Below are 27,946 nucleotides of genomic sequence, written 5' to 3' on the forward strand. Positions count from 1 at the left end.
ATGTTATTGCGGCCCTCTACACTCCAGCCCTGTTCCTTCATTGACTGTAGACAGGAAAAAAATTGGATGTAAAGTTTTGTGGTTGGGTCGATGTTCGAATTGCTCCAGTGGGCTTGCTGTGTAGCTAGAAGAGCCAGTCACCCCAGGTTCTGTATCCCCAAGGCTATGATTCATAACCTCCACTGATTCTTGTGTGCCTCCCCTATCCCATTCTCTGTCTCTCTCTCTGAGGTTGTACCCTCACTCAACACTCTTACAAGTTACAGATCTCCATGTAAGGTTTGTATGTAAGCTTGTGGACATGACCTGTGGATGATTAACAGACTATGGCTATTTTTTATGCGTGATTGACAGGCTGTGAAAATTTCTTCTGGATGACAGAGAGTTGAGAGTTGCTTGTAGATGACTGACAGGACAAGGAGGTTTCCAGTGGATGATTGACAGGACTTAGGCAATTCTTATTGATGATTGCCAGGCTGTGGGATTTCCCTATGGATAATTGACAGACTATGGAGGGTTTGCGGACAGATTTTTTGATAAGCTGTGTGTCTTGTGGATGAGTGACAGGCTGTGGGTCTTAGGCTGGATGATTGACACAATGTAGACATGACCCACTGATGCAGTTTTCAGACCACGTGTATCTATGTAAATTCTTACCAACAAATGAACAAGGAAACCCCCAGTCACTAGTACTTTGATTTTTTTTTCATTTCCAAATTTCATTTTTTATGCCCAGGAGTAATGTTTCTGTATTTGCTTCCATCAGGATCACAACATGCTTCTTAGGTAATAGATACAGTATCAATGGTAACACAGGGACTAAAAGGTAGCAAAGCAGGACTTCACGCTTTATGGTAAAATGGTCAGTGTGTGCCTGGACTTACACCAAAATTGGTAAATATCACTATGAGGTGAGAAACAATGGCACCCCAGCTCCTGGATTTTAGATTCAAAATGGTTTAAGCAAAATGAAATGAGGGTCCCAAAGACCAGGGTTCATTTCATAATATTTAAATTTATGAAGTGTAAGGATCTTGACTGGCTAAAGAAACAAAAAGGTGTAAGAATGGGACAATCTTGAGAAATAGTAGAATGGGGATTCTACACAGTACATGTGGGAAGTTACATGTGGGGAGTAAATGGACTGACAGAATGAAAAATTCCAGTTCATCAAGTCGGAGTATTTAAAGAATATGTTCAATAAACAGAGGAATATTTTGGAATTAGAATGCATAATTTATTATTTATATGAAACTGCAGCTTAAAGACTAATTAATTAAGCCTTTAGAACTACAAGATGATCAAGAAGCATGTGGACAATGGAATGTCTACTACTGTGCTACTGGTTCTCCTTCCTAAGCTAGTACAGCCTAAAAATAGGAAATAAGGGATAGAGACTGGGGTGCTTGGTAAAACTCAATTGGCAAAACACTTGTCCTGAAAACCTCATTGCAGATGTGGGTATAATGGGATCCCCAAAGCTTACTTTCCTGCAAGTATGAAGATAATTTTGCTCCAAGACAGAAAATCAAACACACTAGGGATTTGAGTGAGTGAACAGTCTCCAAAATGGAGGGACCAGGGGTGGAACGAAAATGAGGGTTGATGGTCTGTATTCAGTCCCTAGAACCCACAGTATAGCAGAACAGAACTGTCAAGTGGCATTGTCCTTTGGCCCAAACACAGTAATCCACGTGTGGGGGGTAAAGTGAGAGAAAGACAATATCAGTCTCTATCTTTCATATGTGGATCAATGCACAAACAAGATGTACACATGTACACAATGTGAGTACTGGGGTTCAGGGTCATAGATCCAATTCAAAATGTCTTTGACCCATCTGCAAACACAGGTCATATTAGAGTAAAATGTTCTTAGTGAATTTTTTTTTACATAAACTAGACAATGTATTGAAATTTCATAAGATTTTATGATAAAATTTACCATGTTGAGATATATATATATATATATACCTTTAGAGATGGATGGGCTGTTAAGAGTTCTAGTTTTGACTGTAGAGCTCTCAGTTTTAATTGCTAGCACATTGCTGGTCACTCACAACTATCTGTAACTCCAATTCCAGGGGAACCAGTACTGAATTCTATCACACATACTGCATAGAAAATGCACAGCAGCAAAATCTTCTACATATAAATCTAATCAATTTAATGATATAAAAAAATGTAATTTCTTTAACTTAAACATGTTAAAGTGCTGAATAGATGGGCTCTAAAAGAAACATTGGAAAAGTATTTATGACTTAATTCAATGATTATGTTTTCTTATAGAAGGCCTAGGATTGGCTCTCTTTAGTTATACAGGCCTCTTATGCCTAGGAGCCCTAAATAGGAATGCAATCCAGTGGGGCTCAGTGAAAAGGAAGGTAAGCATGACCCCTCCCTCTCAGGAGGCAGCCCATAAAATACAGGATGCCCATGATAGACTCTACAGACCCAAGAAGGTAGAAAAAGAAGGGCACAAGAAAGGATATTTGAGAATATAGAATGGTCATGGAAGGCATATGGATGGATGAAAGGAGCTGATTAAGAAAGGAGATAGAAAGGGATAGGGTCAGGCAGGGTTCAGTGTGGGAAGGAGGAGGGAACCATGATAATGAATGGAGATCTGTAACTTGTAAGGGTGTTGAGTGAGGGTACAACCTCAGAGAGAGAGACAGAGAATGGGATAGGGGAGGCACACAAGAATCAGTGGAGGTTGTGAATCATAGCCTTGGGGATACAGAGCCTGGGGTGACTGGCTCTTCTAGCTATGCAGCAAGCCCACTGGAGCAATTCGAACATCAACCCAACCACAAAACTTTAAATCCAATTTTTTTCCTGTCTACAGTCAATGAAGGAACAGGGCTGGAGGAGAGACTGAGGGAAAAGCCAACCACCAGCCTACCCAACTTGAAACCCATCACATTGTCAAGCAACAGTCCCTGACACTATTGATATCCTGTTATGCTTGCAGACAGAGTCTAGCATAGGCTGTCCCATGAGAGGGTTCACCCAGAAGCTGACTTAGATGAACACTCCCAGCTAAAATTGGATGGATCTTGAAGACTGTCATGGAAAAATAAGTGGAAGGATTGCAGTCCCTCAGACGATAAGAACGCCACAGGAAGACTAACCAAATCACCTGACCTGGACTCTTAGGGCTCTTAGAGACTGAACCACCAACCAAAGAACATACAGAGGCTGGTCCTAAGCCTCCACACACATAGGTAGGAGATGTGCAGCTTGATCTTTGTGTGAGTCCCAAACAATTACAGCATGGGTTATCCTAAAGGATGTTGCCTGTATGCAGAATAGGTTCTTCTAGCTAGATTGTGTCCTAGATTAGTCTCACAGAGACTTCATGTTCCAGGGTGGGAAGATAACCAAATGGCCCCTACCCACTGAGAGGAGAAGGAGAGTGGGGCACAAGGGAACAATTATGGGAGAGGCTGACAGGGAGGGGGCAGTGAGCAGGATGTAAAGTAAATAAGTAAATATTAAAATTGAAAATATTAAAATTGAAAATAATTGAAAAAAGTTTCCAGGAAGCATCACATGGCACAACTGAGACTCCAATGAAACAATCAATTTTTACTTCAGTCTACAATCAGACTGAACATTTTATTTTAAAATTTATATATATGATCAATTCTCCCACACAGACTGTGTTTTGATATTCCAATCGATCCTGGAGGAGCATCAAGGGTCTAGGGATCAGGAGCCGCAGCCACTAGAAGAAAAAGAAGAATTATTAACAGTATCATCAGGCACATCTCTGGTGATATTGTCATGCCCAGCATCAACAACATCAGTGTCATTATCATGTAGATATCAATGTAGACATATCAATGTAGAGAGAAACAGTGAGAAGGTGGATGCTTCTCTTGTTATTTTTAATCTCAGAAGTTGCTTCTTTTGGAATGTTGCGGTCAAAGGCTATGCTAACTTCAGAAGTCAGAGTTCAGAATGACAGCGATAAATAGACAATAACATTTAACAGGAAGTTTTCCCGGCTTAGTCATTCAGGAAACACATGTTTTCACTGGAAGTGACAATAATCTCCTCATTCTAGAATAGGAAACATCCAAGTAGGAAAAAATATTACCTGGTCAGTTGTATTTCTCTAAACTGGATTTGTTACATTATGAAAATTATTTTCTATAAATTGAGAAAAATAAAGTTTTCAGGTTCTAGGTTATGCGTAAATAGCCCTATAGAAGTATGAAATTTATTAACAAAAGAGACCTAGGTTTCTAGTAAAACAATCTTAATCTATTTTAAGCTACTATTTTAGTTTAACTTACCTGGTCCGACTCTCTTCTTAGTGGGAGCTCCTTGGCCATTTTCTTCATGCCATGCTTGTTGAATTTGGATTTTCATCCATGTTATGATGGATAAGAGTGAGGATATAAGCCATATGAAGAGCAAAAAAGGTATGCGTGGTATCTCTGTTGCCCGAAGATATCCACTCTCCCTGAGAAGGATCAAGCTGTGGTTTATTGGTTCAGCTCGTGCGGAAGCATGAAAAATATCCTCAGCACCCTGAGTAGCAGGCAGACCTTCTTCTACGTCAGGAGTAAAAGAAGATTCCTCATCTGAAGTAGCAGAATCAAATATTTCTTCTTCACTAAGGGATATCAAAAGAGTCAGGTTAGTCATTTGAATGGAGTCAAGGGAATAACAAGTGCAGGAACCAGGAGTGGGCTCTGGGTCAGCATGGGGTTTGTACCTTGTACTCTCCTTGTAAAGAGGTAAATCAACTACATAATCCAATCCAATGTGACTAGCTGGTCCTGAGTCATGACTCTCAACTAACACACTACTGTCAGCAGCACATGTAACAGACAGCCGAGGTTCAAGAGCAGCCAGACAGTCAGCAACAATGGCAGGATCTGTAGGCTCAGCATCAATAGCAGCCATACTGTCAGCAGGGTGGGTGGACATACTGGACTCAGGCTGAACAGCAGGCAGACAGTCAGCAGTACTGGAGCAATTAGTATGTTCAGGCTCAACAGCAGTCAGAATGTCAGCATGGTGGGTGGCCATAGTTGGCTCTGGCTCAGCAGAGTCCAGACAGTCAGCAGCTTTGGTGGAATTAGTCAGTTCAGGCTCAATAGCTACCAAACTGTCAGCAGGGTGTGGGGACATAGATGACTCAGGCTGAACGGAATCCAGACAGTCAGCAGGGTGGTTTGACCTAGTTAGCTCAGGCTGAACAGTAGCCAGACAATCAGCAGCTTTGGTGGAAAAAGTAGGCTCAGGCTCAACAGATGCCAAAGTGTCAGCAGGCTGGGTGGACATGGTTGGCTCAGCCTTGAGAGAAGCCAGACAGTCAGCAGCTTTATTGGCATGAGACAGCTCATGCTCAAGAGCAGCCAGACTGTCGGAACGGGGGGTGGGCATAGCTGGCTCTTGTTCAATAGAGTCCAGACCGTCAGCAGCATTGGTAGAATTATTATGTTCAGGCTCAACAGCTGCCAAACTGTCAGCAGGCTGGGTGGACATGGTTGTCTCAGTCCCAACAGAAGCCAGACAATCAGTAGCATTGGTGGAATTAATCAGCTCAGCCTTGAGAGAAGCCAGACAGCCAGCATCTTTGTTGGCATGAGACAGCTCATGCTCAAGAGCAGCCAGACTGTCGGCACGGTGGGTGGACATAGCTGGCTCTGGCTCAACATAGGCCAGGCAGTCAGCAGCACTGGAGGATTTAGTCGACTCAGGCTCAAGAGCCCCCAGACAGTAAGCAGCATTGGTGGAATGTGTAGGCTCAAGCTCATCAGTAGCCATATTGTCAGCAGGGTGGGTGGACATAGTTGTCTCAGTCCCAACAGAAGCCAAACAATCAGAAGCATTGGTAGAATCAATTGACTCAGCCTTCTGAGAAGCCAGACAGTCAGCAGTGTTGTTGGAATTAGTCAGCTCATGCTCAAGAGCAGCCAGACTGTCGGCACGGTGGGTGGGCTTAGCTGGCTCTTGTTCAACAGAGTCCAGACCGTCAGCAGCATTGGTGGAATTATGTTCAGGCTCAACAGCTGCCAAACTGTCAATAGGCTGGGTGGACATGGTTGTCTCAGTCCCAACAGAAGCCAGACAATCAGTAGCATTGATGGAATTAATCAGCTCAGCCTTGAGAGAAGCCAGACAGTCAGCATCTTTGTTGACATGAGACAGCTCATGCTCAAGAGCAGCCAGACTGTCGGCACGGTGGGTGGACATACCTGGCTCTGGCTCAACATAGGCCAGACAGTCAGCAGAATTGGAGGATTTAGTCGACTTAGGCTCAAGAGCAGCCAGACAGTAAGCAGCGTTGGTCGAATTTGTAGGCTCAAGCTCATCAGTAGCCATATTATCAGCAGGGTGTGTGGACATAGATGACTCAGGCTGAACAGAGTCCAGACAGTCAGCAGGGTGGTTTGACCTAGTTAGCTCTGGCAGAACAGTAGCCAGAAAATCAGCAGCTCTGGTGGAAATTGTAGGCTCAGGCTCAACAGCTGCCGAACTGTCAGCAGGCTGGGTGGACATGGTTGGCTCAGCCTTGAGAGAAGCCAGACAGTCAGCAGCTTTGTTGGCATGAGACAGCTCATGCTCAAGAGCAGCCAGACTGTCGGCATGGTGGGTGGACATAGCTGGCTCTGGCTCAACGGAGTCCAGACTGTCAGCAGCATTGGTAGAATCATTATAGTCAGGCTCATGAGCAATAGGAATATCAGCAAGGTGGGTAGACATGGTTGTCTCAGACCCAACAGAAGCCAGAATATCAGCAGTATTGGAGGAATTAGTCGACTGGGGCTCAAGAGCGGCCAGAAAGTAAGCAGCATTGGTGGAATGTGTAGGCTCAAGCTCATCCATAGCCATATTGTCAGCAGGGTGGGTGGACATAGTTGTCTCAGTCCCAACAGAAGCCAAACAATCAGTAGCATTGGTAGAATCAATTGACTCAGCCTTCTGAGAAGCCAGACAGTCAGCAGTGTTGTTGGAATTAGTCAGCTCATGCTCAAGAGCAGCCAGACTGTTGGAACGGTGGGTGGGATTAGCTGGCTCTTGTTCAACAGAGCCCAGACCATCAGCAGCATTGGTGGAACTATTATGTTCAGGCTCAACAGCTGCCACACTGTCAGTAGGCTGGGTGGACATGGTTGTCTCAGTCCCAACAGAAGCCAGACAATCAGTAGCATTGATGGAATTAATCAGCTCAGCCTTGAGAGAAGCCAGACAGTCAGCATCTTTGTTGACATGAGACAGCTCATGCTCAAGAGCAGCCAGACTGTCGGCACGGTGGGTGGACATACCTGGCTCTGGCTCAACATAGGCCAGACAGTCAGCAGAATTGGAGGATTTAGTCGACTTAGGCTCAAGAGCAGCCAGACAGTAAGCAGCGTTGGTCGAATTTGTAGGCTCAAGCTCATCAGTAGCCATATTATCAGCAGGGTGTGTGGACATAGATGACTCAGGCTGAACAGAGTCCAGACAGTCAGCAGGGTGGTTTGACCTAGTTAGCTCTGGCAGAACAGTAGCCAGAAAATCAGCAGCTCTGGTGGAAATTGTAGGCTCAGGCTCAACAGCTGCCGAACTGTCAGCAGGCTGGGTGGACATGGTTGGCTCAGCCTTGAGAGAAGCCAGACAGTCAGCAGCTTTGTTGGCATGAGACAGCTCATGCTCAAGAGCAGCCAGACTGTCGGCATGGTGGGTGGACATAGCTGGCTCTGGCTCAACGGAGTCCAGACTGTCAGCAGCATTGGTAGAATCATTATAGTCAGGCTCATGAGCAATAGGAATATCAGCAAGGTGGGTAGACATGGTTGTCTCAGACCCAACAGAAGCCAGAATATCAGCAGTATTGGAGGAATTAGTCGACTGGGGCTCAAGAGCGGCCAGAAAGTAAGCAGCATTGGTGGAATGTGTAGGCTCAAGCTCATCCATAGCCATATTGTCAGCAGGGTGGGTGGACATAGTTGTCTCAGTCCCAACAGAAGCCAAACAATCAGTAGCATTGGTAGAATCAATTGACTCAGCCTTCTGAGAAGCCAGACAGTCAGCAGTGTTGTTGGAATTAGTCAGCTCATGCTCAAGAGCAGCCAGACTGTTGGAACGGTGGGTGGGATTAGCTGGCTCTTGTTCAACAGAGCCCAGACCATCAGCAGCATTGGTGGAACTATTATGTTCAGGCTCAACAGCTGCCACACTGTCAGTAGGCTGGGTGGACATGGTTGTCTCAGTCCCAAAAGAAGCCAGACAATCAGTAGCATTGATGGAATTAATCAGCTCAGTCTTGAGAGAAGGCAGGCAGTCAGCATCTTTGTTGGCATGAGACAGCTCATGCTCAAGAGCAGCCAGACTGTCGGCACGGTGGGTGGACATACCTGGCTCTGGCTCAACATAGGCCAGACAGTCAGCAGCATTGGAGGATTTAGTCGACTCAGGCTCAAGAGCAGCCAGACAGTAAGCAGCGTTGGTCGAATTTGTAGGCTCAAGCTCATCAGTAGCCATATTATCAGCAGGGTGTGTGGACATAGATGACTCAGGCTGAACAGAGTCCAGACAGTCAGCAGGGTGGTTTGACCTAGTTAGCTCTGGCAGAACAGTAGCCAGAAAATCAGCAGCTCTGGTGGAAATTGTAGGCTCAGGCTCAACAGCTGCCGAACTGTCAGCAGGCTGGGTGGACATGGTTGGCTCAGCCTTGAGAGAAGCCAGACAGTCAGCAGCTTTGTTGGCATGAGACAGCTCATGCTCAAGAGCAGCCAGACTGTCGGCACGGTGGGTGGACATAGCTGGCTCTGGCTCAACGGAGTCCAGACTGTCAGCAGCATTGGTAGAATCATTATAGTCAGGCTCATGAGCAATAGGAATATCAGCAAGGTGGGTAGACATGGTTGTCTCAGACCCAACAGAAGCCAGAATATCAGCAGCATTGGAGGAATTAGTCGACTGGGGCTCAAGAGCCGCCAGAAAGTAAGCAGCATTGGTGGAATGTGTAGCCTCATGCTCATCAGTAGCCATATTGTCAGCCGGGTGGGTGGACATAGTTGTCTCAGTCCCAACAGAAGCCAAACAATCAGTAGCATTGGTAGAATCAATTGACTCAGCCTTCTGAGAAGCCAGACAGTCAGCAGTGTTGTTGGAATTAGTCAGCTCATGCTCAAGAGCAGCCAGGCTGTCGGCACGGTAGGTGGGCTTAGATGGCTCTTGTTCAACAGAGTCCTTACCTTCAGCAGTATTGGTGGAATTATGTTCAGGCTCAACAGCTGCCAAATTGTCAGTAGGCTGGGTGGACATGGTTGTCTCAGTCCCAACAGAAGCCAGACAATCAGTAGCATTGGTGGAATTAATCAGCTCAGCCTTGAGAGAAGCCAGACAGTCAGCATCTTTGTTGGCATGAGACAGCTCATGCTCAAGAGCAGCCAGACTGTCGGCATGGTGGGTGGACATAGCTGGCTCTGGCTCAACATAGGCCAGACAGTCAGCAGCATTGGAGGATTTAGTCGACTCAGGCTCAAGAGCAGCCAGTGTGTCAGCAGGGTGATTGGACATAGTTGGCTCTGGTTCCACATCAGGCAGACTGTCAGCAGGGTGGGTGGACATGTTTGGCTCAGGCTCAAGGTCAGCCAGACAGTCAGCACCTTTGGTAGAAGTATTATGTGCAGGCTCGTCAGCAGTCAGAATGTCAGCAGGGTGGGTGGACATAGTCGGCTCAGGCTCAACAGCTGCCATACTGTCAGCAGGGTTGGTGGACATAGCGGGCTCTGGTGCAACAGCAGCCCGACAGTCAGCGGCATTGGTAGAAATAGTCGGATCAGGCTCAAGGTCAGCCAGACAGTCAGCAGTGTTGTTGAAATTAGTCAGCTCAGGCTCAAGAGCAGCCAGAGTGTCAGCAGGGTGGGTGGACATAGTTGGCTCTGGTTCCACATCTGGCAGACAGTCAGCAGGGTAGGTGGACATAGTTGGCTCTGGTGCAACAGCAGCCTGAAAGTCAGCGGCATTGGTAGAAATAGTCGGATCAGGCTCAAGGTCAGCCAGACAGTCAGCAGTGTTGTTGAAATTGGTCAGCTCAGGCTCAAGAGCAGCCAGAGTGTCAGCAGGGTGGGTGGACATAGTTGGCTCTGGTTCCACGTCAGGCAGACTGTCAGCAGGGTGGGTGGACATGTTTGGCTCAGGCTCAAGGTCAGCCCGACAGTCAGCAGCTTTGGTAGAAGTATTATGTTCAGGCTCGTCAGCAGTCAGAATGTCAGCAGGGTGGGTGGACATAGTCGGCTCAGGCTCAACAGCTGCCATACTGTCAGCAGGGTTGGTGGACATAGCGGGCTCTGGTGCAACAGCAGCCCGACAGTCAGCGGCATTGGTAGAAATCGTCGGATCAGGCTCAAGGTCAGCCAGACAGTCAGCAGTGTTGTTGGAATTAGTCAGCTCAGGCTCAAGAGCAGCCAGAGTGTCAGCAGGGTGGGTGGACATAGTTGGCTCTGGTTCCACATCTGGCAGACAGTCAGCAGGGTAGGTGGACATAGCAGGCTCTGGTGCAACAGCAGCCTGAAAGTCAGCGGCATTGGTAGAAATCGTCGGATCAGGCTCAAGGTCAGCCAGACAGTCAGCAGTGTTGTTGGAATTAGTCAGCTCAGGCTCAAGAGCAGCCAGAGTGTCAGCAGGGTGGGTGGACATAGTTGGCTCTGGTTCCACATCAGGCAGACAGTCAGCAGGGTGGGTGGACATAGTTGGCTCTGGTGCAACAGCAGCCTGAAAGTCAGCGGCATTGGTAGAAATAGTCGGATCAGGCTCAAGGTCAGCCAGACAGTCAGCAGTGTTGTTGAAATTGGTCAGCTCAGGCTCAAGAGCAGCCAGAGTGTCAGCAGGGTGAGTGGACATAGTTGGCTCTGGTTCCACATCAGGCAGACTGTCAGCAGGGTGGGTGGACATGTTTGGCTCAGGCTCAAGGTCAGCCAGACAGTCAGCAGCTTTGGTAGAATTATTATGTTCAGGCTCATCAGCAGTCAGAATGTCAGCAGGGTGGGTGGACATAGTCGGCTCAGGCTCAACAGCTGCCATACTGTCAGCAGGGTTGGTGGACATAGCAGGCTCTGGTGCAACAGCAGCCTGAAAGTCAGCGGCATTGGTAGAAATCGTCGGATCAGGCTCAAAGTCAGCCAGACAGTCAGCAGTGTTGTTGGAATTAGTCAGCTCAGGCTCAAGAGCAGCCAGAGTGTCAGCAGGGTGGGTGGACATAGTTGGCTCTGGTTCCACATCTGGCAGACAGTCAGCAGGGTAGGTGGACATAGCAGGCTCTGGTGCAACAGCAGCCTGAAAGTCAGCGGCATTGGTAGAAATCGTCGGATCAGGCTCAAGGTCAGCCAGACAGTCAGCAGTGTTGTTGGAATTAGTCAGCTCAGGCTCAAGAGCAGCCAGAGTGTCAGCAGGGTGGGTGGACATAGTTGGCTCTGGTTCCACATCTGGCAGACAGTCAGCAGGGTAGGTGGACATAGTTGGCTCTGGTGCAACAGCAGCCTGAAAGTCAGCGGCATTGGTAGAAATAGTCGGATCAGGCTCAACGTCAGCCAGACAGTCAGCAGTGTTGTTGAAATTGGTCAGCTCAGGCTCAAGAGCAGCCAGAGTGTCAGCATGGTGGGTGGACATAGTTGGCTCTGGTTCCACATCAGGCAGACTGTCAGCAGGGTGGGTGGACATGTTTGGCTCAGGCTCAAGGTCAGCCCGACAGTCAGCAGCTTTGGTAGAAGTATTATGTTCAGGCTCGTCAGCAGTCAGAATGTCAGCAGGGTGGGTGGACATAGTCGGCTCAGGCTCAACAGCTGCCATACTGTCAGCAGGGTTGGTGGACATAGCGGGCTCTGGTGCAACAGCAGCCCGACAGTCAGCGGCATTGGTAGAAATAGTCGGATCAGGCTCAAGGTCAGCCAGACAGTCAGCAGTGTTGTTGGAATTAGTCAGCTCAGGCTCAAGAGCAGCCAGAGTGTCAGCAGGGTGGGTGGACATAGTTGGCTCTGGTTCCACATCAGGCAGACAGTCAGCAGGGTGGGTGGACATAGTTGGCTCTGGTGCAACAGCAGCCTGAAAGTCAGCGGCATTGGTAGAAATAGTCGGATCAGGCTCAAGGTCAGCCAGACAGTCAGCAGTGTTGTTGAAATTGGTCAGCTCAGGCTCAAGAGCAGCCAGAGTGTCAGCAGGGTGGGTGGACATAGTTGGCTCTGGTTCCACATCAGGCAGACTGTCAGCAGGGTGGGTGGACATGTTTGGCTCAGGCTCAAGGTCAGCCAGACAGTCAGCAGTGTTGTTGAAAGTAGTCAGCTCAGGCTCAAGAGCAGCCAGAGTGTCAGCAGGGTGGGTGGACATAGTTGGCTCTGGTTCCACATCAGGCAGACAGTCAGCAGGGTGGGTGGACATAGTTGGCTCTGGTGCAACAGCAGCCTGAAAGTCAGCGGCATTGGTAGAAATCGTCGGATCAGGCTCAAGGTCAGCCAGACAGTCAGCAGTGTTGTTGGAATTAGTCAGTTCAGGCTCAAGAGCAGCCAGAGTGTCTGCAGGGTGATTGGACATAGTTGGCTCTGGTTCCACATCAGGCAGACTGTCAGCAGGGTGGGTGGACATGTTTGGCTCAGGCTCAAGGTCAGCCAGACAGTCAGCAGTGTTGTTGAAAGTAGTCAGCTCAGGCTCAAGAGCAGCCAGAGTGTCAGCAGGGTGGGTGGACATAGTTGGCTCTGGTTCCACATCAGGCAGACAGTCAGCAGGGTGGGTGGACATAGTTGGCTCTGGTGCAACAGCAGCCTGAAAGTCAGCGGCATTGGTAGAAATCGTCGGATCAGGCTCAAGGTCAGCCAGACAGTCAGCAGTGTTGTTGGAATTAGTCAGCTCAGGCTCAAGAGCAGCCAGAGTGTCAGCAGGGTGGGTGGACATAGTTGGCTCTGGTTCCACATCAGGCAGACAGTCAGCAGGGTGGGTGGACATAGTTGGCTCTGGTGCAACAGCAGCCTGAAAGTCAGCGGCATTGGTAGAAATAGTCGGATCAGGCTCAAGGTCAGCCAGACAGTCAGCAGTGTTGTTGAAATTGGTCAGCTCAGGCTCAAGAGCAGCCAGAGTGTCAGCAGGGTGGGTGGACATAGTTGGCTCTGGTTCCACATCAGGCAGACTGTCAGCAGGGTGGGTGGACATGTTTGGCTCAGGCTCAAGGTCAGCCAGACAGTCAGCAGTGTTGTTGAAAGTAGTCAGCTCAGGCTCAAGAGCAGCCAGAGTGTCAGCAGGGTGGGTGGACATAGTTGGCTCTGGTTCCACATCAGGCAGACAGTCAGCAGGGTGGGTGGACATAGTTGGCTCTGGTGCAACAGCAGCCTGAAAGTCAGCGGCATTGGTAGAAATCGTCGGATCAGGCTCAAGGTCAGCCAGACAGTCAGCAGTGTTGTTGGAATTAGTCAGTTCAGGCTCAAGAGCAGCCAGAGTGTCTGCAGGGTGATTGGACATAGTTGGCTCTGGTTCCACATCAGGCAGACTGTCAGCAGGGTGGGTGGACATGTTTGGCTCAGGCTCAAGGTCAGCCAGACAGTCAGCAGTGTTGTTGAAAGTAGTCAGCTCAGGCTCAAGAGCAGCCAGAGTGTCAGCAGGGTGGGTGGACATAGTTGGCTCTGGTTCCACATCAGGCAGACAGTCAGCAGGGTGGGTGGACATAGTTGGCTCTGGTGCAACAGCAGCCTGAAAGTCAGCGGCATTGGTAGAAATCGTCGGATCAGGCTCAAGGTCAGCCAGACAGTCAGCAGTGTTGTTGGAATTAGTCAGCTCACGCTCAAGAGCAGCCAGACAGTCAGTAGCATTTGTAGAATTTGTTGGGTCAGGCTCGGCAGCATCCAGGCTGTCAGCAGTAGAGGTGGAAGCTTCACGATCAGCAGTAGCCTTAGGAATAGAATTTCTATGCTCAGAAGACACCGCATAGAAATTATCTGTTTTATATTTTTCATCCTAAAACGAAAATTAGCAGTGATACTTTTGATTGAAAATTTACTGATTTTATTCATTCTATCACCCTTCTGATAATGTCAGAACCTGGATTCATAGTCCCCAAACTATTTGTGTATTCTGTCGAAAGTTAGCACGACATTCAGTGACATTCAGTGAAGTCTGCTTCCTGTCTGCTTGAGTAATTGGCCCAGAGTTTTTCAAAGTCTTTACTGTGGATCTCTTTAGGTTTATACTTAGATTTCTTCTGCTCTTTGCTACCTGAAGTCATTTTTCCTTGTAAGATGGAAATATATAAATAGAAAGGACAAAATGTGACTCTTGGCCTCTGATGTTTTGCTCTACTCTTCCTCTAAATAGTGATTTTGTAATATTCTCTTTCCTTCATATTCTATGTTTCATTCTGCACTGTTTCTCTCTAAAACTCTCCAAGTAAAAAGGCCACCTCCCTCCCTCCGCCCCTCCCTCCCTCCTCCCTCTCTCTCTCTCTCTCTCTCCCCCCGTCTTTTTGTACTTTCTGCTGCACTACCCCTCAAGTAGCCACTTTTCTTATTCCTTCGTGAGAGAGATGGGAATATTCTTTATACCAAATCTTTCTCTGGATAATCACCTTCTCTTTCATGCAATTAAGCATCACTTTTAAACGAGGTGCTTCATTCTATAAACTAAGGTTACATTGATTACTTAGCATTAAGGGTGGGTACTAAGGAAATGTCTACATTCCAGTTTGAGAGATTAAAGGTCTGTGCAAAGGCTGAACCACAGCAATTAGTAGAAATTTGTTTATAAGTAAACAACGCAATCTGGGAGGAGGGCACAGTATCGTCAACTATTCTGTAACATCATGACTATTGCTACACTTACAGGATGTATATTAAGACCTCATCCAGCACCTCTGTGGTGGCTTGAATGTCAACAGCCCCATAGGCTCACATTATGCTTGCTGTGCAGAGCGCTGAATTATTTTCAAAAGGAGTAGGTGGTGGGGCTGTTTTGTAGTAAAACTGTTGCCAGGATGAGGTTTAAGATTTCAATAGAGAGACAGAGCTGGAAACAGAGTAGAACAACAGTGCTTTCTTTTGGCATCTGAGACACCGCCAGAACCTGAAGGGACTGACCATATAAACAGTTCTCTACACCCAAATCCTGTGGGAGGGAGAGCTAAACCTTCAGAGAGGCAGACATGCCTGGGAAACCAGAAGAGACTGCACTCTGCACACATTACTGACTCCAGAGGAAAACACCAAACGCCATCTGGAACCCTGGTGCACAGAAGCTCCCGGAAAGGGCGGTCAGAACTTCCTGGTGGCTGCCGCCGCGGAGAGCTCATAAGCAACACCCCATGAGCAACCTTGAGCCTCCGGATCACAGGTAAGACCAACTTTTCTGCTCCAAGTGACCTGCCTGGTGAATTCAGGGCACAGGCCCACAGGAACAGCTGAAGACCTGTAGATAGGAAAAACTACACGCCCCAAAGCAGAACACTCTGTTCCCATAACTGGCTGAAAGAAAACAGGAAAACAGGTCTACAGCACTCCTGAAAAACAGGCATATAGGACAGTCTAGCCACTGTCAGAAATAGCAGAACAAAGTAACACTAGAGATAATCTGATGGCGAGAGGCAAGCACAGGAACCCAAGCAACAGAAACCAAGACTACATGGCATCATCGGAGCCCAATTCTCCCACCAAAGCAAACACAAAATATCCAAACACACAAGAAAAGCAAGATCTAGTTTCAAAATCATATTTGATCATGATGCTGGAGAACTTCCAGAAAGACGTGAATAACTCCCTTAGAGAACAAGTAGAAGCTGACAGAGAGGAATCGCAAAAATCCCTGAAAGAATTCCAGGAAAACATAAATAAACAAGTAGAAGCCCATAGAGAGGAGTCACAAAAATCCCTGAAAGAATTCCAGGAAAACACAATCAAACAGTTGAAGGAATTGAAAATGGAAATAGAAGCAATCAAGAAAGAACACATGGAAACAACCCTGGAAATACAAAACCTAAAGAAGAGACAAGGAGCTGTAGATACGAGCTTCACCAACAGAATACAAGATATGGAAGAGAGAATCTCAGGAGCAGAAGATTCCATAGAAATCATCAACTCAACAGTCAAAGATAATGTAAAGCGGAAAAAGCTACTGGTCCAAAACATACAGGAAATCCAGGACTCAATGAGAAGATCAAACCTAAGGATAATAGGTATAGAAGAGAGTGAAGACTCCCAGCTCAAAGGACCAGTAAATATCTTCAACAAAATCATAGAAGAAATCTTCCCTAACCTAAAGAAAGAGATACCCATAAGCATACAAGAAGCCTACAGAACTCCAAATAGATTGGACCAGAAAAGAAACAGCTCCCGTCACATAATAGTCAAAACACCAAACGCACAAAATAAAGAAAGAATATTAAAAGCAGTAAGGGAAAAAGATCAAGTAACATAAAGGCAGACCTATCAGAATCATACAGACTTTTCGCCAGAAACTATAAAATCCAGAAGATCCTGGACAGATGTCATACAGACCCTAAGAGAACACAAATGCCAGCCCAGGTTACTGCATCCTGCAAAACTCTCAATTAACATAGATGAAGAAACCAAGATATTCCAGGACAAAACAAATTTACACAGTATCTTTCTACAAATCCAGCACTACAAAGGATAATAAATGGTAAAGCCCAACATAAGGAGGCAAGAGATACCCTAGACGAAGCAAGAAACTAATCGTCTTGGCAACAAAACAAAGAGAAGAAAAGCGCACAAACATAACCTCATATCCAAATATGAATATAACAGGAAGCAATAATCACTATTCCTTAATATCTCTCAACATCAATGGCCTCAACTCCCCAATGAAAAGACATAGATTAACAAACTGGATACGCAACGAGGACCCTGCATTCTGCTGCCTACAGGAAACACACCTCAGAGACAAAGACAGACACTACCTCAGAGTGAAATGCTGGAAAACAACTTTCCAAGCAAATGGTCAGAAGAAGCAAGCTGGAGTAGCCATTCTAATGTCAAATAAAATCAATTTTCAACCAAAAGTCATCAAAAAAGATAAGGAAGGACACTTTATATTCATCAAAGGAAAAATCCACCAAGATGAACTCTCAATCCTAAATATCTATGCCCCAAATACAAGGGCACCTACATACATAAAAGAAACCTTACTAAAGCTCAAAACACACATTGCACCTCACACAATGATGGTAGGAGATTTCAACACCCCACTCTCATCAATGGACAGATCATGGAAATAGAAATTAAACAGAGACCTAGACAGATTAAGAGAATTCATGAGCCAAATGGACTTAACGGATATTTATAGAACATTCTATCCTAAAGCAAAAGGATATACCTTCTTCTCAGCTCCTCATGGTACTTTCTCCAAAATTGACCATATAATTGGTCAAAAAACGGGCCTCAACAGGTACAGAAAGATAGAAATAATCCCATGCATCTTATCAGACCACCATGGCCTAAAGTTGGTCTTCAATAACAATAATGGAAGAACGTCCACATATACGTGGAAATAAAACAATGCTCTATTCAATGATAACCAGGTCAAGGAAGAAATAAAGAAAGAAATTAAAGATTGCTTAGAATTTAATGAAAACGAAGGTACAACATACCCAAACTTATGGGACACAATGAAAGCTGTGCTATGAGGAAACTCATAACGCTGAGTGCCTGCAGAAAGAAAGAGGAAAGAGCATATGTCAGCAGCTTGACAACACCCCTAAACGCTCTAGAACAAAAAGAAGCAAACACACCCAGGAGGAGTAGAATGCAGGAAATAATCAAACTCAGAGCTGAAATCAGCCAAGTAGAAACAAATGGACCATAGAAAGAATCAACAGAACCAAGAGATGGTTCTTTGAGACAATCATTAAGATAGATAAACCCTTAGCCAGACTAACTAGAGGACACAGAGAGTGTGTCCAAATTAACAAAATCAGAAATGAAAAGGGAGACATAACTACAGATTCAGACGAAATTCAAAAAATCATCAGATCTTAGTATAAAAGCCTGTATTCAACAAAACTTGAAAATCTGCAGGAAATGGACAATTTCCTAGACAGATACCAGGTACCAAAGTTAAATCAGGAACATATAAACCAGATAAACAACCCCATAACTCCTAAGGAAATGGAAGCAGTCATTAAAGGTCTCCCAACCAAAAAGGGCCCAGGTCCAGACGGATTCAGTGCAGAATTCTATCAGACCTTCATAGAAGACCTCATACCAATATTTTCCAAACTATTCCACAAAAATGAAACAAACGGAGCACTACCGAATTCCTTCTATGAAGCCACAATTACTCTTATACCTAAACCACACAAAGACCCAACAAAGAAAGAGAACCTCAGAACAATTTCCCTTATGAATATCGACACAAGAATACTCAATAAATATCTGGCAAACCAAATCCAAGAACACATCAAAACAATCATCCACCATGATCAAGTAGGCTTCATCCCAGGCATGCAGGGATAGTTTAATATACGGAAAACCATCAATGTGATCCATTATATAAACAAACTGAAAGAACAGAACCACATGATCATTTCATTAGATGCTGAGAAAGCATTTGACAAAATTCAACACCACTTCATGATAAAAGTCCTGGAAAGAATAGGAATTCAAGGCCCACACCTAAACATAGTAAAAGCCATATAGAGCAAACCAGTTGCTAACATTAAACAATATGGAGAGAAACTTGAAGCAATCCCACTAAAATCAGGGACTAGACAAGGCTGCCCACTCTCTCCCTACTTATTCAATATAGTTCTTGAAGTTCTAGCCAGAGCAATCAGACAACAAATGGAGGTCAAGGGGATACAGATGGGAAAAGAAGAAGTCAAAATATCACTATTTGCAGATGATATGATAGTACATTTAAGTGATCCCAAAAGTTCCACCAGAGAACTACAAAAGCTGATAAACAACTTCAGCAAAGTGGTTGGGTATAAAATTAACTCAAATAAATCAGTAGCCTTCCTCTACACAAAAGAGAAAAAGCTGAGAAAGAAATTAGGGAAATAACACCCTTCATAATAGATCCAAATAATATAAAGTACCTCGGTGTGACTTTATCCAAGCAAGTAAAAGATCTGTACAATAAGAACTTCAAGACTCTGAAGAAAGAAATTGAAGAAGACCTCAGAAGATGGAAAGATCTTCCATGCTCATGGATTGGCAGGATTAATATAGTAAAAATGGCCATCTTACCGAAAGCAATCTACAGATTCAATGCAATCCCCATCAAAATACCAATCCATTTCTTCAAAGAGTTAGAAAGAACAATTTGCAAATTCATCAACAAAAAGCCCAAGATAGCTAAAACTATCCTCAACAATAAAAGGACTTCAGGAGGAATCACTATCCCTGAACTCAAGCACTATTACAGAGCAATAATGATAAAAACTGCATGGTATTGGAACAGAGACAGACAGATAGACCAATGAAACAGAATTGAAGACCCAGAAATGAACCCACACACCTATGGGCACTTGATTTTTGACAAAGGAGCCAAAACCATCCAATGGAAAAAAGATAGCATTTTCAGCAAATGGTGCTGGTTCAACTGGAGGTCAACATGTAGAAGAATGCAGATCGATCCATGCTTATCACCCTGTACAAAGCTTAAGTCCAAGTGGATCAAGGACCTCCACATCAAACCAGATACACTCAAACTAATAGAAGAAAAACTAGGGAAGCATCTGGAACAAATGGGCACTGGAAAAAATTTCCTGAACAAAACACCAATGGCTTATGCTCTAAGATCAAGAATCGACAAATGGGATCTCATAAAACTGCAAAGCTTCTGTAAGGCAAAGGACACTGTGGGTAGGACAAAACGGCCACCAACAGATTGGGAAAAGATCTTTACCAATCCTACAACAGATAGAGGCCTTATATCCAAAATATACAAAGAACTCAAGAAGTTAGCCCGCAGCGAGACAAATAACCCTATTAAAAAATGGGGTTCAGAGCTAAACAAAGAATTCACAGCTGAGGAAGGCGAAATGGCTGAGAAACATCTAAAGTAATGTTCAACATCTTTAGTCATAATGGAAATGCAAATCAAAACAACCCTGAGATTTCACCTCACACCAGTGAGAATGGGTAAGATCAAAAACTCAGGTGACAGCAAATGCTGGCGAGGATGTGGAGAAAGGGGAACACTCCTCCATTGTTGGTGGGAAAGCAGACTGGTGCAACCATTCTGGAAATCAGTCTGGAGGTTCCTCAGAAAATTGGACATTGAACTGCCTGAGGATCCAGCTATACCTCTCTTGGGCACATACCCAAAGTTGCCCCGACATATAAAAAAGACACGTGCTCCACTATGTTCATAGCAGCCTTATTTATAATAGCCAGAAGCTGGAAAGAACCCAGATGCCCTTCAACAGAGGAATGGATACAGAAAATGTGGTACATCTACATAATGGAATATTACTCAGCTATCAAAAACAATGACTTTATGAAATTAATAGGCAAATGGTTGGAACTGGAAAATATCATCCTGAGTGAGGCAACCCAATCACAGAAAAACACACATGGTATGCACTCATTGATAAATGGCTATTAGCCCAAATGCTTGAATTACCCTAGATGCATAGAACAAATGAAACTCAAGACGGATGATCAAAATGTGAATGCTTCACTCCTTCTTTAAATGGGGAACAAGAATACCCTTGGCAGGGAATAGAGAGGCAAAGATTAAAACAGACACAGAAGGAACACCCATTCAGAGCCTGCCCCACATGTGGCCCATACATATACAGCCACCCAATTAGACAATATGGATAAAGCGATGAAGTGCATGCCGTCAGGATACGGATGTAGATCTCTCCTGAGAGACACAGCCAGAATACAGCAAATACATAGCCGAATGCCAGCAGCAAACCACTGAACTGAGAACGGGACCCCCGTTGAAGGAATCAGAGAAAGAACTCGAAGAGCTCGAAGGAGCTCGAGACCCCATATGAACAACAATGCCAAGCAACCAGAGCTTCCAGGGACTAAGCCACTACCTAAAGACTATACATGGACTGACCCTGGACTCTGGACTCTGACCTCATAGGTAGCAATAAATATTCTAGTAAGATCACCAGTGGAAGGGGAAGCCCTTGGTCCTGCTAAGACTGAACCCCCAGTGAACGTGATTGTTGGGGGGAGGGCAGCAATGGGGGGAGGATGGGGAGGGGAACACCCATAAAGAAGGGGAGGGGGAGGGATTAGGGTGATGTTGGCCTAGAAACCAGGAAAGGGAATAACACTCGAAATGTAAATAAGAAATACTCAAGTTAATAAAAAAAAAGATTTCAATAGACTGGTGTCATTTCCACTAAGTTCTCTCTTTCCTGTGTAGGTCAAGATGTGATCTCTCAGCTGCTGCTTCATCGTCATGCTTGTCTGCCTGAATCATGATGGTGATTTCTGTATCCAATTTAACCAAGAGACCCACTTCACACCATCTCTTTCTTCTAAACATTTTCTTTCCCATGATATTTTTTACAACTATAGAAAGTGACTAACATAAGCATCAGCTAGTTACAATAAGAGTGTATTTAACAGAGTCTGAAGGATTCATTCAAAGCTGTGAAGTGGTGTTACCCAGGGGATTTGGTCACAAAATGTGTTATCAAATTCCATAAAGCTAGCTTAGATAGGATGCCCGGAACACTCGTTGATTTAAATAGATAAATTCAGGAAGTTGGGCTTGTGAATGGGTTTGATGCTGCATTGTAAATGGGAAGCCTCATTGACTCATACTGCATAAGAAATAAGATCTTCACATGTTTGTTCTTCCTTACACCTCAGGGAAACCCATAACATGGCAGTCTACTTTTGACTTTCAGTGCCAGGTTTGAGGATGATTTACGTTTCTTACTTGCAAAACTGACACGTCAAACATTCTCTGCATCAACAAGCAATATATCACAGAGAAGATTCAACAGAACAGGTGAAGGAGGACTGTTGATCAAAGAATAATGTTGAAGAAGCATGCATTTCCTCTTAGTGTTCACACTATTAAAATGGATCATGAGAGAATTTAAGTTCCTTGGATTTCCTGAGAAAGACAGACTTGAATATAGCAAACCATGGGGTATGTTACACACATAGTCATGTTTTCATATGCAATGTGTTACCAGACTACTTATCACTACCCCATTGAACCATCTGGCTGGCAAATATGCATATACACATGTGTGTGCACTTATACGCATGTATGTATTTGTAACTACATATGTGTACGTGAGAAGATGTGTATACATGCATATATATGCAAGTATATGTATATATGTATATATGTATATATATCTACTGCTTTTAAAATAAAAGGAGAAAGATTGGTGTATAGCCGTTTAGAATAAAAATGAAATGTAGTAAGTGTGAATTTCTCATTCATGTGATCTTTTTCTTTCAGCCAAACTAGGCATCACCTTTGAAATGTGCCTGTGTCATTGTAAATCCTGCTGGCTGTACTTGTTTATAATGACTTATACCTGGTATTCCGCTAGCATGGGGTAGAGAACTGGTATTAACTAGCTAAGGTCTTTCATTTTTTTATTTTATACTCATTACACTGCATTTCCCATGTAGTCTTGTGGGAAGTCTTGTGTTCGTTTGGTTTTATTCAAATTTAACATCAGAAATGATGTTTAGTTTTACTTCAGTGACATTTATTCCTTGGAAGAATGGAAACTACCTTTGTCTTAGTTGTCTCTGTAAGATCCCACTGCTGTAATGATATTGTGGATTGTATTCTAATCATGGGCATATAAAATTTAGTTACTATATTCATCACCATTATTTGTACATTCCATAGCATCATAAAATTCTAGTTAGGATAAAATGTGTTTGCATTAGAAATTTTAGTTTAGAAAATTCTAATGACTTTTCACTGCAATAGAAGGTGATTGCCGAGTGAATTTCTGTTTATTAAAGTACCTGAGTTCTATGTCTTTGCTAAGTTCTTCCTAGAATAAAAATTACTCAGGTTCATCACCTGTAGTAGTTAATTGGAAACCAAATTTATCTAGGCATAAACGAAGAGCATTTGAGTTTGGTTTCTGTAAATTACAGTTTCTAATGATTCCATTATGTGTAATAATTATATCTGAACTTCCTCTTTCCTAATGATGAAATTAGAGGTCTAGAGGAAGGTAGTTAGCTACGTGTTGACAGTATGCAGTGGAGTAAGGAGTAAGTAGTGTGTGTAAGATTAGCAGACACACCCTTCTGCTTGCTTTGTAACTTCTGAAAGGGGATTTAAACAGGAAAGATGGCTGTTACTTTTGAATTTGTTTCTGTACTTTCTGTGACAAAATATCTGATGGGGAAAACCAGTCACTTATTTCAAGGAAGGAACAGGGAGGCCTGACTTTTGGCAGTACATTGTTGGTTCTCACATGCTGGTAGACCGGGAAGCAGATAACACAGTACTGGTACCACAAGTAGTCATAGCCATTAAAATCTACCACTGAAAACCTTCTGCTAGCAAGGCCAGACCCCGAAAGTTAAACAATCTCCCATCAGTGGCCAAGTGTTCAATCACATGAACTCCCATCTCTTTGTCTGATCCTCCCATGCACTGCTTAGCATTTGTGTTAATGTTAAATAACCCCCCACACACACACATGCAGAGTTTATCTACTGTTTGTCTGTTAATGCTAACCAAAGTGTAAATCATACTACCAATGTGATAAACCTACTTGGCAGCCTGACTGACAACTTGAATTTGATACCTGAGACTGGAAACAGAGGAAGGGAAAGATTGATTCCTACAAGTTATCTTTTGATACCTACAATTCAACTTACATTCTCCTACTCCCCAAATAAATTAAGTACAGAATGTCCTTGAACTGACAGAGACCATCCTGCCTGATTTATGAGTTCATGAATTAACTGTGTACACCAACATACCCAGCCTCCTGTTGTGGGCACCCCGCCTATAAGTACTTTGGACTTCAATGGGTAAAACCAGAATGCTGAGGTCCTGTCCAGGAAGTTAAGAAATATCAGAAGACTGACTTCTTATTTCCCCTGATGATAATTTTAATCTTTTTGCCTATCAAACATATTAAATCTGTGTGGTGGAAAAGGGGCTGAGGAGTTTAAAACATTCATTGCTCCTCCAGGACACCTGGCTTTGCTTTGTAAAACACATAATATTGGTTGACAAAATTCTGGAACAACAAGAACAAAGGATGAAATGACCTCTTCTGATTTCTGTGGGAAGCACACACACATGGTATACAGACAGAATACACGCAAAACATTCACACACATAAAGTCAGTCAATCCAAAGTAAATGAAGCACAACTATGGTGGTCGCTTTCATGTTGACTGTACCTATTTCCAGGAGCATGTACTATTTGGTTTCTGTATTTTTATGACTTCTCCTCAGTGAGTTAAAAACATGCTCATTTTCTGTTTTTTCTTCTGTTTCCATAGTCTAATTTACTATTATTACATTTTATGACAGTGATTCTCAACCTGTCTGTCATACCCTATTGGAGGAAGGCATAGAACAGTCTCACACAGGTTGGCAAAGACCTTCTGAAAATACCAATACGACATTACAGTTGATGATATTATCAATCTGACACTGATGCAGTAGCAACATAACAGTTGTATGGTTGGGAATCACCACAGCATGAGGAACTGTATTAAAGGTCACAGCGTTAGGAAGGTTGAGAAGCAATGCCTAATGCAGTGACTGGCAAGGAGTGAGGATATGGAGAGTGTGAAGGGAATGCTCAAGGCTCATCTTTCTCTACTCGTTCACTACTTGCACTAGGAAGGCATAGGCACAAACACCCATCACTCCCCTTCACAAAAGGAAATAGGTTACTTCTCACATCAGTGGGGATTACTGTTGCAGATGTATTTTCTTCCCATACTTCAAGAATTGGGTCTACCCGAGAAGACACATAAACTCCAGATTTTCTAAAAATATTTTGGATCTTCTTAGGTATTATATGGAATTTTCTTCCCGATTCTCCCTGCAATGCAGAGAAGAGAGTTTACTTTTTATTTGGTCTTGAAATTAACTCTATTCTTTTAGGATGCATGCTTTCACATCAACAATGTTCTTTAGGAATTACAGGATATTGACACATGAAAATCAAAATTATTAAATATAAAATATCTTCTTATATGCCTATTTACAACTTAATAGGATACCATCAAGAAGTTAAAATATTTATGCTAGCCTAGATTAAGAGAAAATCATTAACTGACAAACTTGACCTTGTTCTTGTTGAGACTAAGCTTAATTCATTATCAGTCAATTATTCTGCTTCTAGTTTAAGATGATTATTAATATTAATGAGGCCCCTTCTAACAGTCTTCCTCTTCCATTGTGGGGAATCACAAAATGCACAGTTTTCATTTACAAATAAATGGCAATTTAATTGCTAGCACTGTCCATACCATAGAACCGGTGAAACTGCTTTATAGAAACACAATTGTCCACTGAGTCACATTCAAAAATCATTAAATTGCCACTCTTCATTCACACAGCCCCTCACTATAGGGCTATAGGTTATATAGAAACAGGTTTCTTAACCTTGAGCAGCTCACAGTGATAAAGCAGCCTCAGACTGGATATGGAAATATCTAAGTAAAGCACTACAATATTTTAACTGTTTGAATGTGGCACAAAGAATATAAGTTTATATTATTTTAAAATCCATAAAGAAGAACTTAAATGGAAATATACAGTAATTGACTCCCTGCATCTAAAAATGCTGGATAATTGGGAAAAACACTTGTTGTTTTTCTAGATGAAGAGCTTTCAACATACCCTCATAGAATCAAATAGAAAATGCTCTATTCTCATAAGACAAACTTGATGAACATATTACAAACTGCTACATAGCCACAATTTCTCCTTAGTGTAAATACACATGAAATAGAGAAACCAAGGAGATGCTCTCATACAGGATCCTAAAATAGCAGTGTCCAAAGGTAGATAAAAATTGCATGCATTTTCCTGAGGGTAAAGTCACTTAGGAGATTCATGGATTATAGAAATGTCTGGACTTACTAAGAAGTACTTATTATATATAAGTATACAGTAGCTATCATCAGACACACCAGGAGAGATCATCATATCTCATTATAGATGGTCGTCAGTCAACATGTGGTTGCTGTGAATTGGATTCATCAAGACCTCTGGAAGAGCAATCAGTGCTCCTTTTTTTTTGGTTTTTTTTTTTTTTTTTTGGTTCTTTCAGTCAGTGCTCTTAACCACTGAGCCATCTCTCCAGCCCAGGAAAACCGATATGGGAGAGGGTGAGGGGGAAGGGATGGGGGCTCATGGACCGGAAACCAGGAAGGGGAAAAACATTGGAAAAGTAAGTAAAGAAATATATCTAATAAAAATTTTTTAAAAAAGAAATATTATGGTCTAGTAACAGTCACATTTTAAAATCAGTCGAACATGTACTCATTTCTGCAAACAATACTTGTCAAACATCAGACATCTTCTATTGTACGAGGACTGCGCTCAGTCTTCCACTCACTATGTCTTTTGAGTCCATTCTCTTATTGGCCACCACTACCCACAAGGACTTACTGCTCACTTGCAGTTTGTAGAAATCTCCACATCTACAATGTGGACTCCCTTGAGCAATCTTTCCATATAAAACTGGGATAGTTACACTATTGCTGAATTGTAACAAAATTCATAAGAAAATTAAATTCACAAAGAAGAATTTTACCTTCACAGAGGAGGTAGAGCTGACATTATCCACATTCACACACCTAGGAACAAGAAAGGAGGGCTTGTCAGGGAGCCTTTAGAATAACAGCATGCAACATTCTTCCAACCTTGGTTTTGTGGCTCAATCCCTTCTTCATGAATAAGAAACCCAGGCAAACTAGCCAGTAAACTTCAGGGGATTCTCTCTCACCACCTCCTGCCTCACCATAAGTGCCCCAGGATTCAGATGCACATGAGATCCTCAAGACCTCATGTGGATTCTGAGAATCCAAACTTCCATTCTCACAGACTCATGGCAAGCACTTTATCCACTGAATCATCTCCCTTCCTAAGGATGTTTGTCCATAACTCATGCTGTGTGGGAGATAATTGTTCAGCTTGTGATTATAGAAGAAATAAAGAAGCTGAAATCGGAGTACACAGAGGCAAAGAGAATGTCAGGTTCTGAACATTATACTTTTTACCTATTAATTGTAAAATGCACACATTCTTACCATGGTGATGTTCCTGTAAGTCTCTTACCAGCTTCTAAAGAGGGAAGCAAAATTTGTCACAAAACAACTATAGGAAACATGACAATAAGTACAAAGGCTAATATTTGTGACCCTATATCCTTTGGCACCATTTATGAAAAGCCTTTAAAGTGAATAATTATTGGTAAATAATAAATATATGCAAAAACCTTTCTTCCCATTTCCTAGTATATTTTAAAGACAAAGAGAAAATTTCATCAAAAGTTACTACTTATAAAAATTGTTGTGCAAATTACCTATGATCCTGATCACTATCAGACACAGAAATTATCATCTTAGCCTGAACTGTTGTCCCATAGTGAAGGGTTAAAAGGACAGCGTCATGTTGCCACTGCTGCTTTCTGCCTCTGGACTAGGGATGTTTGCAGCGCTCTAGGTGAGCATGCTCATCTCGTACAGCAGTGAAAGGGGCTGCTACAAAGGTCGACTTGAACTTCCTTCACTGTAGGGGAACATTCATTGCTACCACCGGGAAGCACAGTCTCTGGTGACTGTCGTTGCAGCATAGTCAAATATAGGAGACCCAAAGACCTTTACAAAGTGTTTCCAGCTGCAAGTGTGACAAAGCTCTTGAGAGATCAGTGTGTTACTGTAGTCGAGATCTTCTGAAGAAGATGTTAAGGGCCCTCAGATCTAGCATTGACCCCTAGCTCATTTCCAGCAAAAAGAAGTTCAACATCAACTTCCATTGCTGGCCATGGCAAGAGCAACTGGAAAGA

At 43.6% G+C, this 27,946-nt stretch overlaps 1 protein-coding gene across 1 annotated transcript; it reads right to left on the reverse strand.

The window, feature by feature from the left end:
* Positions 1–3,588: 3,588 nt before the first annotated feature.
* Positions 3,589–27,913, reverse strand: LOC134482348 (uncharacterized). Its single transcript, XM_063275840.1, has 2 exons — positions 24,827–27,913; positions 3,589–13,944 (listed from the first exon to the last, which is right to left on the reverse strand). The coding sequence occupies exon 2, from the start codon at positions 13,654–13,656 to the stop codon at positions 4,288–4,290; it is 9,369 nt and encodes a 3,122-aa protein (XP_063131910.1). The 5' UTR covers positions 13,657–13,944; positions 24,827–27,913; the 3' UTR covers positions 3,589–4,287.
* Positions 27,914–27,946: the final 33 nt, after the last annotated feature.

Source organism: Rattus norvegicus, chromosome 16 (genome assembly GCF_036323735.1).
Source record: "Rattus norvegicus strain BN/NHsdMcwi chromosome 16, GRCr8, whole genome shotgun sequence".
NCBI classification, from domain to species: domain Eukaryota; kingdom Metazoa; phylum Chordata; class Mammalia; order Rodentia; family Muridae; genus Rattus; species Rattus norvegicus.